The sequence below is a fragment of the Bison bison genome, unplaced genomic scaffold (assembly GCF_000754665.1).
Source record: "Bison bison bison isolate TAMUID 2011002044 unplaced genomic scaffold, Bison_UMD1.0 scf7180017863055, whole genome shotgun sequence".
Classification (NCBI taxonomy): Eukaryota; Metazoa; Chordata; class Mammalia; order Artiodactyla; family Bovidae; genus Bison; species Bison bison.
Window position 1 is genome coordinate 87340 of NW_011493627.1, and position 17122 is coordinate 104461.

At 50.7% G+C, this 17122-nt stretch overlaps 1 protein-coding gene across 1 annotated transcript; it reads right to left on the minus strand.

Moving 5' to 3' along the window:
• Window positions 1-9790: 9790 nt before the first annotated feature.
• Window positions 9791-12483, minus strand: CNTF (ciliary neurotrophic factor). Its single transcript, XM_010833181.1, has 2 exons — window positions 11970-12483; window positions 9791-10746 (listed from the first exon to the last, which is right to left on the minus strand). The coding sequence occupies exons 1-2, from the start codon at window positions 12081-12083 to the stop codon at window positions 10261-10263; spliced, it is 600 nt and encodes a 199-aa protein (XP_010831483.1). The 5' UTR covers window positions 12084-12483; the 3' UTR covers window positions 9791-10260.
• Window positions 12484-17122: the final 4639 nt, after the last annotated feature.

Consider the following 17122-nt stretch of genomic DNA (forward strand, 5'->3'; position numbering starts at 1 on the left):
GGGGTGGGTTTCGTGGGGGTGAGATGAGTTGCTTTGTGCAGAGCACCCAGTGCAGCATCAGCGCTCGCTGCTGTTCTCAGCAGCGGTCCTCACGGCAGTCAGTAACAGACGCCGTGGTGACAGTCGGTGATGTGGCCGGGAGGGCGGCGGCGGAGAGGAGAGGGGCACGGTGCATACACAGAGAGGCTTTCACGAAGGACGTGGTCTGTGACCTGGGCCTTGACGCAAGACCAGGAGGCAGTCGTGTGGAAAGGGAGGTGCGGGTACAGATAGGATAAAAGGAACACGTTGAAACCCTTCTTGCATGATGCAAATTTGCCAAAGATGGGAAATGCAGAACAGGGTGATTTTCTGATGCACCCGAAGTCTACTCCAGCAGTTGTGACCATCAGAATAAGGGGGGGGTCTGCGCTTGGACGTGGACAAGGGGACCCTTTCAGCTGCCCTTAGGACTAAGGCAGAAGAACTAACCTGATCCCTGGGGAGTTTTATTTTTTTTCTCCTTCCTTCTTGTCCAGGTGTCTTTTATGTTGACTTTGAAGAGGGTTGCTGATCTAAACCGAGACCCTCGCGGTTGAGCCCAACTTCCCCTTTCAGCTTCCTTCTCCCCCACCCCTTGCACCCTGCTTCTGTGCTCCACACTCAGCGTATTTAAAAAACAGTCTTCCCATCTCCTACATTACCCCGCCTGCAATGTGGGAGACCTGGGTTCCATTGCTGGGTTGGGAAGATCCCCTGGAGAAGGGAAAGGCTCCCCCTCCAGTGTTCTGGCCTGGAGAATCCCATGGACTGTACAGTCCACGGGGTCGCAGAGAGTTGGACACGACTGCGCGACTTTCCCTTCACTTCCCGTCGTGTTCCGCCCACCATCTGCAGGTGGGGATGCTCCTGTGTGTTCCCTCCCCTCCTGGTTGGGAGGGTGCTTTGCGGGCACTCCCTGTTTCTGGGGCTCACTGGCCTCATCACCATCTTCCCGCTCCAGGCCCTCTGAGCTGGTCTTCAGAGGCGTTCTCTGTGCTCCATCCCCACTGTGACTCTTAATTCAGGTTTTCCATCATCTGGATTTTTCTGTTTCTTTCTGGTCTTGCCCCCACAGGCCCATCTGTGTGTAGTGGTTCGATTACTCATTTTAAAAATACAGACCCTAACATGTCACTTTACAGCTGAAAACTCTTCCAATGCTTTCTCTTTGCAGGGTTGCTATCCTTTAGCCAAAGACCACCAGACCAACACCTGGAGCAACCAAAGCCGGGTTTATTGGCTTGTTGCAACAGGCACCTCAGAACGCACGTGTTAGGGGGTTCGAAGCCACAGGCCTTGGCCTTGGGTTGGTTAGTTTGGGGAAGGATTCAATCAGGGGTCATTTGTTCTGGAATCAGAGTCTGTTAGAAAGCAGGGCTGGCTCTGTGACTGACGTCTTGGTCACTTGTATCTGGAAGGAGCCACCCTGGTTAGCTACATGGACGTGCTCGTCACACACTGACTTCCATCAGTGTTGGCTGTCAGCCCATTGCCTGTGGTCAGCAGTGCGAAGAAAGCTCAGCTCCCTGTCCTCACAGAATCTTATTGTTAGGGATGGAGGAAGAAAGTAGCCCTGGTGTCCAGGGATGTCCAGAATCGAAACAACGATCCTGCAGGACCATGACACTCTCACAGGTCGGTCTGCGGCTCACAGCCAGTGACCCTAAACGTTTCAACAATCTCACAGAGTTGAAACCTCACTCAGAGTTATCCTGAGCCTGTGATCCACGCCGCAGAACGAGGTCACTGCGTGGATTTTTCTAATCACACACAAAAGTAAGATCGCTGTGCCGTCGACAGAATAACCAGATGTGGACGTGCCTCACTTTTTTGCCTTCTAAAAAATATTTATTTGGCTGCACCTTCTCACTCACATAGACAGACAGACTTTATTTTTTCCTTAAAACTCTCTTGAAACTTGGCTTTGCAGACACGTTTTTCCCCGAGAAGCTGAACAGTTACCTTTTTATCTGGTGGCGCCTGAGGCCTCCCGGCTTCGCTGTGGCGCGAGGACCCCTTAGTTGCGGTGGGTGGGAGCTAGCGCCCTGACCAGACACGGAGCCCGGGCCCCCTGCGCTGGGAGCTGGGTGGCTTTGCCCCGGACCACTAGGGAAGCCCCAGCTCACCCCTACCTTGTGAGAGCATCCAGACCAGAGCAAACCTCTGATTCCTTCCGCCCTCCCCCGAACCCCCCAACCGAAGCCTGCATGCCACACCAGGCTCTCTCCAGCAGTGTCTTGAGGACAGGAAGCTCCCTCTTCCTCGGGATCCGCGGGTAAGGCTCCCTTTGACGTCAGTGCTTTCCCCGCAGGTCTCCTGGCAGCTGGCTCGGGTCAGCATTCAGGTCTTGGGGGGACATAGCCAGTTGAGAAAGGCCTTGCTGGCTTCCCTCAGTGATCCCGCATCACATTTTCAAGCTTCTACATGCATTTTATGACGCTCGGTCACGGCACCATCACGCTGTGGAGGCCGTCTCCACGACGCTCGGTCACGGCACCACCACGCTGTGGAGGCCGTCTTTAGCACGTCGCCTTTGCCTCTGGCTGTGCGCACGCTGGTGCGCGCGGGCTCTCTCTGCCGACGGTGCGGGCTTCTCGCTGTGCTTGCTTCTCCGCTGCAGACCACAGGCTCAGAGGCAGGCTCAGGAGTTGTGCCCCTGGGCTTACTGACCCTGGGCCCGTGGGATCTTCCCCCACCGGGAAGGGAACCTGTGTCCCCTGAACTGGTGGGCAGATGCGTACCCACTGGACCCACCAGGGAAGCCCCTCGGTCGTATCACTGTGAGCTGCCTGCCTCGCCCCACCTGAGCGCCGGGTCTAAGGGATCAGGAAAGCCTCTAACATTTGCACAAAGAGCTGGACGTACCTTACTGGGAGCAGAGGAGCATCTTTTTAACGAGTCTCTGTCTCCGGCAGCTCCCACCTCTGATTGCTGTCTGAGTCTTTTTTCTAAAACAAAGGGCAGATGCCAGCGCTACCCATCTTCACAAACGTTTCCTAGAGTCCTTCTTCAAGGCGTCATCCACTTGCTCCTCTTGCCCGACCTCCCACTGGGGCTCTTGGAGAACCCCGAGCTGCAGGCATGGAGAACATTCTGGAACATGCCACATGCCTTCTGGCGGCCAGACCTTGAGAAGGGCTGCTGCTTCTATCCGAGACGTTCTTGCCCATCCCCTACCCTGCCCACCGCCACTCCCCGCCCGGCTTATATTTTTTCCTGGGGGCAAAATCCTGGCCATTTTTCAAAGCCTGGCTCCCAAAGAAGCTCTTTTAAGCGGCTCTGCACCCCCCCCCACCTTCCTCGGGGCTCCTCCAGGCCTTGGTTAGACTCCGGAATGACTGAATCTGCACCCCACTTTCTGTTGTCTTTTCTCAGGAGAACATGTGTGTTTCTGGGGCAGGGAACCATCAATCCTTCACACCTCTGTTTCTCCAGCTGTAACATTGGAACCTCAGTACCTACCTCACCGGGTTCTCAGGAGGTGCCTGTCACTCTGGGTGTGAAAGAGTGAACACATGCAGAGGGGCCGCCCAGAGGCTCCCTAGGACGAGGCCAGTCTGATGGAGAAGCTGGGGAGCCCAGTGCAGAATGCCTGGATCAAACCCGTTCTCCTAGTGCGCAGCTGGGGCAGCGGGTGCGCCTCTGGCTTCCTTGTGCAGTGTGTCTTTTGTTTGCTTTTTATTCACGTATTTTTGGCTGCCCTGGGTCGTCACTGCTGCGTGAGGGTCTCTCCCTAGTTGCTGGCAAGAAGGAGCTAGTCTTCATTGCAGTGCAGGCTTCTCATCGTGGTGGGCGGCTCCTCTGGTTGTGGAACACCGGCTCTAGGGCGCCAGGCCTTCAGTAGATGTGGGGCATACACTCACTTGATCTGCATGTGCTGGATCTCTCTGGACCAGGGGTCGAACCCATGTCCCTGGCATTGCAAGGCAAAGATATTCTTAACCCGTGGACCACCAGGGAAGTCCTCCTGCAAGGCATTTAATGATGCGATTAAACTAAATGAAGTTTGAGTTCCCTCCCATGTGAGGAGGAGGGTGGTGGTACACGGCAGGATGACTCCAGGTCTAAATGCGTGCTTTAACGCGTCCTGTGGGTGTCTTGAATCTTCCCTCTAGCTCACGTGGTAAAGCGTGTGCCTGCAATGCTGGAGACCTGGGTTCGATCCCTGGGTCAGGAAGATCCTCTGGAGGAGGGCATGGCTACCCACTCCAGTATCCTTGCCTGGAGAATCCCATGGACAGAGGAGCCTGGTGGGCTGCAGTCCATGGGGTCACAGAGTCAGACACGACTGAGCGAGTAACACTGCTCCTGGAGGGTGCCTCGGTTTGCATGTTTCCTTGGCTCTTTACCACGCGTCTCCAGAACGTGTGTGATGCTTGTGGGAACCGTCTTTTGGATGCAGTGGACAGCCTCGTCTCAGCTCTCCAGGGAGGTGGGTGATTTCCTGGAGGCTGTGCGTGAAACCACATCGGCCTCTAGTGGCCAAAGGCCCACAGTGCAACAAGCCGGGTGCCATCCAGGCTCTGGCGGAATGACCCCTAGGAAGCCCCCGGGACTTATCCCTGAGACCCTTGCAGAGCTCTCTTCTCAGCAAGAAGTCTGCCATTAGTCCAAGCTGTTGGAGGCGTTAAGTATACTCGATATTCGCATGTCACTGACAAATACTTTAAGATACTCAAACGTGTCTGCGCTGCATAAAAGCCTGTGAAGTGAGTTGTTACTGCCATTTCAGCTCAGGAGAGACTGACTTGCTCCCGAGTTTGGAAACTTAGTCCAGTTTGTTACAGAGACTGGCTGTGTGCAAGGAGAGTGAATCACAGGAATGGAGAATGGATGTTTCGGGATGGAGCGATCTTGATTCTTAGCGGTCCCACGGCAGCCAGGGGTAGTGGGGTGAGCTTTGGAGCCAGAACTCTCCAAAGCTCTCGTATACCAGAGGAGGGAATTCGGACAAGTTAACACTCATTGGTGTTTGCCCTGTTAGTCAGAGTATTTCAGGGGAGTTGTTGTTCAGTTGCTAAGTCCTGTTCAACTCTTTGTGACCCCCACTGACTGCAGCACACCAGGCTCCTCTATCCACCACTGTCTCCTGGAGTTTGCTCAAATTCACGTCCATTGAGTCAGTGATGCTGTCGAACCATCTCATCCTCTGCCGCCCCCTTCTCCTTCTGCCTTCGGTCTTTCCCAGCATCGGGGGCTTCAGAAGACTGAGGCAATGACATAAAACGGCGTAGAGGCGTCTAACGTCAGTCAGTGCAGTACCTCCTTTCATATGACTTTGAACATGTGGAGAAAAATGCAGAATCTCATAGGCATGTTTTAATATTTTCCAGCGTGGATTTTCCTCAACTTGGTTTCTGCCTAAGGTTTCTTCTGTTGCATGTAAAGCTGGATAAAAGAAAATCTCCATCAGCTGCAGGCAAGCTGGTAAATGTAGGGGAAATCTACCTTTTTGAGGCTGCCTGGCCGGCCTTGGGAGCTGTGCCCAGTGGCCTGGCATCATAGAGCTTTACCCAGCACGCTCGAGTGAGCCTGGCCCTGGCCGGAGGGATTACGTTTCATCCCGTGTTGAAATCACTTGAAATTCCCCCTGTTCATCCAGATACAGAAATAAAAGCAGCAACTTGTGGTCTTGCTGAGGCAAAATCTTTATTGTTAGCCGTTACCGGGTCCCTTATTCTTTCACTTTGGCATCCATCTGCCAAAAATAGACTGTTGTCAAAATAGGGTATTTTGAGAACCACACGAGTGTGGATTTTCATACCTCACACCCCACACGTATTTCATCAAAAGATCAAATTATATTTTTATCATTTTTATCTGTAGATCTTAAGAGTTCAATAGAAGCTTCTGAATGAAATGATTACTTTCATTTTTATCATCTGGCACTCGGGGTCTTTGGTCTTCACTGTGGCATGCAGACTCTTTAGTCACGGCACGCGGGATCTAATTCCAGGACCAGGGGTCAAAGCCAGGCCCCCTGCGTTTGAAGCTTGGACGCTCAGCCACTGGGCCATCAGGAAAGTCCCTTGTTTTCACTTTTTAAATGTACTGTCATTTGGGTGGCCATTTCTTGGGTCTGAGGCTTGAAGCTGAGGCAGGATGAGAGGCAGGAGGCCAAAGCATCCTTTTTTAAATGCCCTGCCCGAACACTCACACATACACACACACAGATGCATCAATTGGAGTGACATCCACATCTTTCTTTTTCCCCCTTTTTCTCATCACCAATCCCTTTCTCATCCCCCTGCTTCCTGCATTTCTATTTTACCCAAAAGAAAGAGAAGGCGCCCCGCTACGTCATGAGCTGAGGGTTCACAGAGAGAAATCCTTCTAAACGACTTTTCAGCTGTTTACCTAAAGGTCCTGTCCCTCTGACCGGCGGTCACAACGATGAGTCACCCATCGGGCTTGAGTCCACAGCCGCCTGAATCAACTGCAACTCCCGGGCTGTGACCTCACACTTTCCATTTGTATTAAAACTCTCACTTCCCTCGAACCTGACTGTCTTAATGTCAATTTTCTTCCAGGCGTGGACTTTCAGTTTGTGCTAATTTTCGAGTCTTTTTCCAAATTACCTTTGGAAATCAATGCATGAAGAATTTGCCAACTCTCATACATGCAGTTCCTGGACAGGTTCAGGAGTGTGTCCCCACAGAGAGGCCTTCTCCGGCGGTAATGTTTGTTTCTTTACTTCTGCTGTGCCGGGTCTTCGTTGCTGCAAGCAGGCTCTTCGTTGCGGGGAGAAGGCTTCTCTGGCTGTGGAATGTGGGCTTAGGTGTCTGGCAGCACATGGGATCCTAATTCCCTGACCAGGAATTGAACCCATGTCCCCTGCATTGGAAGGTAGATTCTTTACCACCTGACCATCAAGGGAGTCCCAGTTCTCTTTACAAAATAGGAGTTAGGGGCTGTGAACTAAAATTTTACCTTTTCAGACCTTATTAAGCCTGGTGCTCTGTGACAACCTAAAGCAGTGGGCTGGGGGTGGCGGGTGGGAGGGAGGTTCAAGAGGGAGGGGTCGTCTGCACGCCTATGGCTGATTCATGTTGACATATGGCAGAAACCAACTCAACATTGTAGAGCAATTACCCTCCAATTAAAAATAAATTTAAAAGAGGCCTTATTATATGTAGCATTATATATATGTACTGGAGAAGGCAATGGCACCCCACTCCAGTACTCTTGCCGGGAAACTCCCATGGACGGAGGAGCCTGGTGGGCTGCCGTCCATGGGGTCGCTAAGAATCGGCACGACTGAGCAGCTTCACTTTCACTTTTCACTTTCCTGCATTGGAGAAGGAAATGGCAACCCACTCCAGTGTTCTTGCCTGGAGAATCCCAGGGACGGGGGAGCCTGGTGGGCTGCCGTCTATGGGGTCGCACAGAGTCGGACACGACTGAAGCGACTCAGCAGCAGCAGCAGCATATATGTGTACGAAAGACTGTCAGTCCTTAGTCCGTTGCATCCATTTCAGATAAGCATGATGCAGCGTCTGCACATTCAGATCCACGCGTTTACGTCTTTGTTATTATGGACAAGTGCCTGTTTCCCCTTTATCCTTTTCTAAGAAGTCTGTCCACGTTTCCTGCAGGAGAAAGCGACACCCAGCTCCTAGCATGCTGCCGGGGAATGCCCTCAGAAGACACACTACTTTTGTGACCTGATCTTTCTACCTCCTCTCATCCAGTCAGTACTTACACCTTTCCTGGACCCGCTGCCACTTCAAATGTGCATCTAGTAGATAAAAACTCCTTCAGGTGCGACTCGGCAGAGCTGCAGCCACGCTCCACGGCGTCTGAAACTCCTGCAGATGTGTGCCCTGCCACGTCCACTCAATGTGAACACACAGCAGGGACGTCCCTGGGGGTCCGGTGGCTAAGACGCCACGCTCCCGATGCAGGGGCCCAGGTTCGATCCCTGGTCGGGGAATGAGATTCCGTAGGCCCCACCTAAAGATTCCGCATGCCACCACCAAGACCGAAGATCCTGGGCACTGCACAAGACCCGAAGAAGCCAGAAAAATAAATACATTTTAAAAATTGCACAGGGACTTCCCTGGCAGTCCGGTTGTTAAAACTTCGCCTTTCAGCGGAGGGAGTGTGGGTTCCATCCCTGGCTGGGGAGCTAAGTAAGAGCCTGCATGCCTCCTGGCCAAAAAACCAAAACTTAAAACAGAAGCAATATTGTAACAAATTCAATTAAGGCTTTAAAAACGCCCTCCCCCTCCACCCACCACACAAAATCTTTTTCAAAAAATTGTACCCATTGGGGGACTTAAAGGTGTAATCAGTACTTCTCACTAAGAAATGTCAGTCAGATCATTTTTCATTAAACCAAAAGAGCCTAATGTACTGTGCAGATAAATCTAAGCATTTCATATCAGTAAGCAAGTGTTTTATCAAAATACTGCTCTTAAGCAGAAGAAACCATTGAAACAAGGAAAAGCTTGAATGAAATGCGCCTTTATGCATTCACTGCAAAGTGACACATTCCACAACCAGCGTTGCAGACACAGCAATGAATTTCTCGTGCTGACTGGACCCAGCTGTGCATTATTGCCTCATTTGCTTCTGGTAAGGACACTCTTCCCTGGCTCTTCTCATGGTTTCTCTGTTCCTCCCCCTGCCTCCTCGGGAAGCGCTTTCTGCGCCCCCGCCGGCCTTCAGCCGCGTGCCCCTTACCCGCCTCTCAGACTCCAGTCCAGTCGGGCACCCCGCCTTCCCTGCGTGCCAGAGCCCTTCCCGAGCGCTGTGCACCCTGAGGTCACAGGGTGCGGGGCACAGACCCACAGGCAGCCAGCCCTCTCTGACTCGCAGTCTTTTAAGAAGAAAAGAAGGTGGTCCTTTAAAGAAGAAAAGAAGGCCCAAGTAAGTAAGCCAGATTGATCTGAGCCCAGCCCTGAGCGTGCATCCACTGGCGTTGTGAAGGGAGCGACACCCGGGGACTTCTGATGCCCCGCCCCGCTGGCTCGCAAGCCCGGCTGGCTGTAAGTGGCCTTTCCTGTAACACCCGCGTTCACGAGTCGGTGTCAGCGTTCCTCTCAGGAACATTACGCGCAGAGCCGGGCCCTTTGCCGAGGCGTAGGCAGGCCGTGCTGCGTGGCCTCAGAAGCTCCGCTGGGAACACAGCGGGCCTCACGCCCTCCGCGTGACTAAGGCCAGAGCGCGGCCGGTGGAGGAGGATTTCCACTTTTTCAGCCGAGCAGCGTCCTACCCGCCGCTCAGGGAGCTCGGGGCTACAGGGCCTGTGTCACTCTGCGGTGCTGACTGCGGCGGCCTGAGGCAGCCTGGGGGACGCTGTGCCCAAGCGCACACCCAAGGGCATCCGCGCGTACTCGAGAGCACACCGCCAGCCTCCAGAGGCGTGGCGGACCGACCTGAGGGTCTGCACTGCTCTCTTCCTGGCCAAGTGCCGGCAGCAAGTGCTAACGCTGCCTCTAACGCCCCCAGGACACAGCTGGGGGCTGTCTCCTCAGCCCCGGGGACAGAGTACACGGACGCCCTTCCCAACCCTCTGCGGCAAAGAGGAGCCGTGACAGAGGCCCGTAAGCAGGCCTCTGAAGTGAAGGGCACACGGGCTTTGGGACGCGGAACGCCTGGGTCTGCTAGGCGGGTAACCCTGAACAAGCTGTACCCACTCCTGCCAGCCTGTCTTCTCATCTGCCAAACGGAGATGCCACCGCCTCCCTCAGCGGGGTTGTGCGAGGTCGTGATTCCCGTAAAGCCCCTGGCAGGGCGCTTCAATACAGCAGATACTCAACACACGCTAATCACGATCTTTATTATCCGAGAGTCTGAGCTGGTGAGAGTCCATGATTTTTAATTCACTCTTTCAGTCTTCTCAGAAGAGTCATCCACAACTGGAGTTAAAAAATATATTTATCCTGTGAGGCTGTTACACGCCTGCAGAGGTTGTTGAGTGGGTAGGAAAGATGGGAACACTGCGGTGGGGGGATGCTGCCCTGTCCGCGTTCCTTTATGGCACGCGCGTGCACACACATGGACACACACACACGCACGCACCCCAGAATAAACCTGCGTGCCCATCATTCCTTTATGGCACACGCACACACACGTACACACACTCACCCCAGAATAAACCTGTGTGCCCATCTGTCCATGTCTCCAACCCTGTGAAAATGGCTGTGGTTTTAGAGGTTTTCAAAGCTAAGGCTGAGGCCTCAGAGAACACTGTATTTCGTCAGGAGAGAAAGCGAGGGAGAGGGAGCATGACCACTACATGCTCTTGTCCTTGGTGGCACAACGGCTCCCACGTGCGGGGACCCCACTTTGTCGAGAGATGGTCCTCAGGTCATGCACGGACCTCACCGTCCACCGAGAAAGCTCCTGCAGCACCTTCAGGCCCCACAGCTTCTTCTCAAAGAGACCAGCGTCCCCAGGGAGGAGGGGCGGCCCGCCGGCCTCCCTGGGGGGCACCCTGTGCTCCAGCAGCGCCATCAACTCCTCCAGCTGGTACGCGAAGGCCGCCACCTGGAGGAGGACAGCGTGTATCGCCTGGTGGAAGTCTTCTTCGGCCGGGGTGAAGTGTGCCCGCTGGTCTTCCAACAGCCGGGCCAACATCCCGTGGAAGGCGCGGTAGGCCTGGAGGTTCTCTTGGAGCCGCTCCGCCTCAGTCAGCTCGCTCCACCTGCTGGAGCTGGCCGTCGGCACGCCTTCCAGAGTGTCCAGGTTCATGTTCCCGTTCAGACCCTGATGCTTCATCTGGCCAAGGATACAGAGAAACGTCACCCCTCCTGCACTCACTCCACCGTTCTCACGTCACCTCTAAGTCCCACACGCACGCTACTCACTTCCCTGGTCAAGGGTCCAGATTGTAAAGAAAATAGTCTACAAGAGGAATTCTTCCTTTGGGATCCGTGACTGGCATCCCAGAATTTATACACACCGCTTGGATACCTGTTCACTTTTCTTGGGGGAATCGTAGCTTTTGCTAGGTGCCAAAGGCTGAAAGCCACTGTCTGGTCTAGAATAGCTTTTCCTCCCCACTCGACACTCCCTGCTGGCACCTAGAATATTACCATCATACTGGAGTTTAAGTATTTTAAATATACCTAAAGACACTGGCCATACCTAAGCAGCTCTAAAATACAGCCTTGAAAGAATTGTTCTAACAGCTCTCTCCACTGCCCACTCTCACTGGTGAGGAGAGTCATTTATTAGAGAAGTCAATAGCTATATATATATTTAATCTGTATTTTAAAGTCTGATTTCTGAATGTTTGGGCTTTAGGAAGAGAAACCCACTCTCCGAGAACTTAAATTCAGAGCTCTCCACAGGAGTCTGCAGTTCCCACGGCAGGCCCTAGGTGAAGACTGACGGGAATCTTCCTCTACAGAAAATGTACCTAACCCCATGGTCAGCGCCTTAAGAACTGGACACCCTCCCCAGTTCCCCAGGGTTTCTTCCAGGAGACTTTTTTTTTAATAGGTGACCTTTCTATTTAGACACACAAACACTTCTGATTGTATAGGGCCCTAATACTGTAATAGGAAAAGCTGGTTGGTTTATACTGCTCTTCCCCCAGCTCTATGCACCTCCCTCAGCCTTATGTTTACATAGTTAAAAAGTCAGAACAACATATACATGAAGAACCCACACTTGGGAGGGCTCACGGTTCATCTACTCTGGAAGAATTCAGACAGGTATTCAAATTAGGAACAGCCTCCAAGACATACAGACAAACCTACCTAGAACCCCACGTATACTTCCTTATTTAAAGAGCATGTTTCCTAAATAGCATAAAGAAAGAAACGTCTTAAAGGACTTCTCTCCAGGGAAAGGGCCGTGTCAAACGACAGGTGCCCAGTGTTTACAACAACTGCTTGGTTAGGGCTTCTGTAATGGATAACGGGGCGGAAATACGATGAAGGGCGGGGTCAGAAGAGAAGAAGTGAAAACAGACAACGGCAAAGTCGGCAACTTACGTAAGAGTCCACCAGAGCAGTCAGGTCTGAACGGATCTTCCGTGCTAGCCAGATGGAGCGGCTACACAGGTCCCGGAGGTGAGGGGGGAGCAGCGAATGCTCCGCGAAAGCCATCCCCTAGCTCAACGGCCAGGCCCAGCAAACGAGGGAGCTGGGTCTGTCTACACTGGTCCCAATTAGAAATGTGCCTCGCGGGCCAAATGCACTGGGCATCTCTCTCCTAACGGGACTGTGCACCCCCACCCCCGGCCTGGCTGAGGCGGCAGCGAATTCCTGGCTGTGGACTTTTGCGCCCGTGGAATCAGAGGCCCCTTCTCAATTGGCTTTTTGTCCTGCAGCGTCTGCCTCCATCCCTCTCCTCCTCAGCGCCTCGTGTACTTGTCCTCACGGCACTGTTTTGCTTTCGCACTTAGCAACAAGGTCGCTGTCACACTACCTCTCAGGATGCCCTGCCTAATGTGACCTATTTCATACACACGTTCAATCAGTCCATCTCTTTACCACCCGCCCTGTGCCCCCCAGGTCCCTCTCTTCTTTGGCCTAGTATACAATAATATTGTTACTATTACTGATACAGCTGCCATTCATTAAGCATCTACCCTGGGCCAAACATGGTTACCTGCTTTAAAGCCTTTATTTGATCTTTAGAATAGTTCTACAAGATAAAGTTTTCTTATTTTACATATGAAATGCAGGCTTAAAGAAGTTAATTCATGTGCACAAAATCCAGTACCTAGGTTCAAAATTTAAATATAGGTCTTTGATTCTACAGCTGTTTCTCCCACTGACTTTCCAATTTCATTCTTTGGGTGGTTCATATTTTTCGAGACACAAAGTTTACATGAAATAGACCCTGTAAAAATACAGCACTTTCCCCACTCCCACCCTTTTGCTCTGTTTAAAACTGAATTTTCACTTGATTACAAGTCAGCTAAGGGAGCATCACTATCATCTCAATCATGGTGCCTCCCTTTCCAGGATGAGGCAGGCACTGTTTAGGCCTGTTCTCTTCCAAAAGACAGGAAACACCCAACCCTGACTTGGTAACATTTCTGAGGCAGTCTCACTCAAGTGACAACACGCTTTTCTTCTTCTTCCTTATCCCAGTCATACCACATTGCTTCTTAACAAAATGAAAATTCTTAACAAAATTCATAACAGAATAAACGGGACTGAGAAGCGAAGGCAGAGTTTAAGTGCTCACAGCATCACTTTATCCCATGTAGCTGTAGGTTCCAGGGTGATGCCAACTGGGTTGAGTCACATGTTTCATCCCCAAATGAATCAAGCAGTTCTATTTTATCACAGACACTACCTGTGAATCGAAACAAATGCCTTCTCAGGGGAAAAGTCCCACAAACAACGATCGAGGGACACAGAGGGAAAGAAATGGGCCGGGGGACTGTCACAACAGGCCTTTAAGGAAGGCAGCAGGAGTCTTTTTTTTTAACTCTGTACTTTTATGAACATTGAGTTTTGTGAAGGAGCACTGATATTAAATGCTATCAGAGTATTGTCATCATCAGAGTGAAATTAACCCCACAGCTTCCTTTACTACATTAAAATGGCCACCTTTTCCAGATTGTCGAAACACGGAAAGGATTTTCAATTTTGCCAAATGATCAGAATGGCATGTCAGTATTAGAAATCAAGAACTAAACAGAGTCAAAAGCTAACTACATGATTCGCAACAAGGGCAAACAACAGTTTCTGCCACATCAACCTGTTCTGAGGGCACTTGGTTTTCTCATTGAGCAGCATCAATTATTTCACCCCAGCGTAACTATAACTCAGTACAACCAAGGAAGACCAGTTGCTTCCATGAAGACAATTTTTATTTTTCTTCTTTACATTTTATTTTGGATATGCCTTAGCTAGATTAAGAGAAAACAAGGATTTGAAAAGCAGAGTATCCCTTTTATTATAGTTTCTTTTTACATAACCTTTTCGACCTAGATTCAGGTCTCTCTCCCATCAAAGGAGAAGGGTCCTGCACATTACAACAGGCAAAAAAGGCTTTTAGGAAATAAAATATTTTAAATTGATTCATTACAATTTTTCAATTTTCTTGAGTACATTGGAAGGTGGGAAAAAGGCAGGAGGGAAAGATGGTGCTTCAAACAGCCTGACCGTAATAACCTTAGTGAGGTTTAGTACACTCTATATTTTTCTCCAAACAGGTTCTAAGGAGGTTCAAGTGCTCTATGTGGGTGCTTTTCCATACCTTAATGTAGCTATTTTTACTCCCAGTCATCCTGGCCAGTGTTTATCTAAATTCTCTGCAACATATTAAGTCTCAATTATGCAAAATAACCCCAGGCAACCACAAACAAGGGGGAAGCACACCCTGGAGAAACAACGCCTGTTTCAAGTACGTTTCCAGAATTCAGAACTGCCAATTAAAGATGGAGAATACGCTGCGGGGAGAAGGTATTAAAAATGTACCAGAATTTGATTAAGAGTAGGAAACGGAGAATTTTAAGACTGAGTTCCTTAGAAAGATGGTGACGTAAACATCTGAGGAGCAGAAAGTTAAAGGGAAGAGAAACTGGTGACAGTCACTTAAAGCAACTCTTTCCTTTGCTGGCATCCCTTTCTCAAAAGGAAAAAAACAAACTAAACCCGTGAAAAATACCTGAAAATTCACCTCAATCTGCTACAATAATTTATTGAAGCAAATTACAGGCAAACGGTAGCTATGAAGAGTGAGAAGGGGAGTTTCAAATCATGAGAACTGATGAGCTGCTTTTGGTGGGGAGGAGTGTGATAAAGGGAAGAAAACATTTTCCCTCTGTCTCCAAGTTTTCTTTTAAAAATGCAGTTTGCTTTTGTGTAGGCGGCTAAAACATTCGATGGCTAACCGCTGCAAGTGTAATTCACGGAGACCAAGGATAAGACAAATGTGACCGTGACAAGTGTCGGCTACAGACGCCTGCTAGGACTTCTACGGGGAAAGAACTTCGTTGTAGACCCGTCCAATTAATCTTATAGTAGTTTTACATCTACTCCACACACCAAAGTCAACTCCAAGTCCTCACTGCAGCCAGGAAAGCACATTCCATATTCCTTCCATCCACTCCACTCTCTGCCCAGCCCTGGAGGCGATGGCAAAGCCTCCACAGGGAACACAAACAGCACGTGTCTAAGACTGCAGACGTGTCCCTCCCTACCCCCTGGCATCCAACACTCACACCCAGTGGGTGTAGAGCAAGCCTCTTTCAGAGATGGCGTTTTGTTACCCTTTTTTTTAGGAGGGGGAAAAATCAGAGAGAAAACTGACAAACTTTGTAGTTTTAGTGTTTGTGAAAAACAAGCTGTTCCTTATTCTGTTCTCAGCAAAGCTTCATTCTTTCCAACAGCCATTATACATTTCTAACAAACAATGAACAGGGCAAGCCTTTAATTCCAGTTTCTGAGGTATGTAGGATAGAAACTGCCCTTCTGGTTCTCTAAAAATGAGCCAAAATAGGTCTTTAGTCTTCTGGAAGTTATGAAGTTGTACAAAACTGTCTCTCTCCCATGGACAGTAGTAAGCGATACACCCATGAAAATCCCTACCTCAAGGGCAATGGTAATCCCTGGAATCTCAGGTGAAGGCCAAAGCATTGTGCGGACTATCCACTGTGCTGAAGACATCCTTTTTCTGAAGTGTCATTACAAGGGAAACACAACAGAACAAGTTCCCGTGACTTAAAACCGTCTGACTCGGACGATTCCTTCTCTGACAGCAGTGCCCTTCAACAACTGGGAGCTGAGACGAACCCATGATGAAACACAGCAAAGACAGAGGGGCCAGAGCTGGGCTGACGGGGGGTTATGTACAGAGAAATGATGGGCACAGAGAAGCAAATGAAGAACTCTCAGGAGAAAACCTTGCTCTGTAGTTCAGACCCTGAATAACCTTCATCCCCTCAAAATTCCTGAACCTCGATGCTCTGCAAGCTCAAAGAGCACAAGTTACCACACCCCCACTGTCCTTCCCTGAAGAGGCTTCCAGAAAAGCACTGTAGTGATTCTGTTGGTGCTGAGGACCAGCTTTCTGCAAAGGCCACTGGAGCGCTATGATTTCAGGGGCTGGCTGTGCTTCCTCAACCCTCTATCTTGCCTTCTACAAGTACCTCTTATGCAAAGGACCCCACGTCAGAATAATGTAATCTTGCCCAGCCCCACAAAATATAGCAACAAAGACAAAAAAAAAAAAAAAATCAGACTTTCCATTAATAAATAAGGAATCTCAGGTTCCACAACACAAAAACACACATGTTCAAAGTGCAAATTTCTGTCATCAGTCTGGGACTTCTCACCGATAGAGCCCTGTCTATGGTCGGAGACCACGGGGCGGGCGGCCCCTCCTTGCCGGGAGCCTGCTTGCGAGCAAGTGAGCACCATTGAGAACCTTATGGAGGGACTGGGCGGCGGGGGGCAAGGAAGACGGAGAAGGCCAAGAGTAGGGAGGTGGTCCCCACGCAGCCTGCCTTCCTTCCTTCACCTGGAGAGAGTCGAGGGAGAGGGGGTGAGAGATGTGCGCTGTTTTAACAGCTCACCCTGCTCAGGGGCCCTAAAGTGCCAAGTCAAGCTGCCAGCCTCCGGAGATTAGAAGCATATGATACTTGGAAGATACATGTGCTGCAAGGTAGAAGCCAGGACCACGGGGCAGTGGGAGAGGAGGGGGAGGGGCGGAGAGGACATCAATATATCATTAAGAGTTAAAAGCTGATTCAGAGCACACTGAAGTTACAGGGTGAAAGGGGGCGTCTGCTGATGAGCAGAAGTCTGCCTGGTTGGAAAAGAGTTTAGAAAGAACCCTTCCTTTAAGAGCTGCTGCAGCGGCTTCTTTGTCGAGCTTTCTGAGAAAGGCAACGTCAATTTTATAAAGGGGACGACAGAGGGAGAAGAAGGGGTGTGTGTGTGTGTATGTGTGTGTGTGTGTGTGTGCGCGCGCTGTGACCCAATGGAAAGAGCAGGCCCTTCAGTTATTTCACTAGATTTTAAATGCTTTAAATTTTTTTTTTTGTCCTTTTTGTCTTTTAAATACAAAGTCTGAGCCGTCCCAGCGCCCGGTCCGCCCCTGGCTATGGCCCCGCCGAGTCCGAGTCTTCGATCAGGACCTCTGCGGTAGCACCGAGGATATCCGAGTTCATGACCAGCCCGTC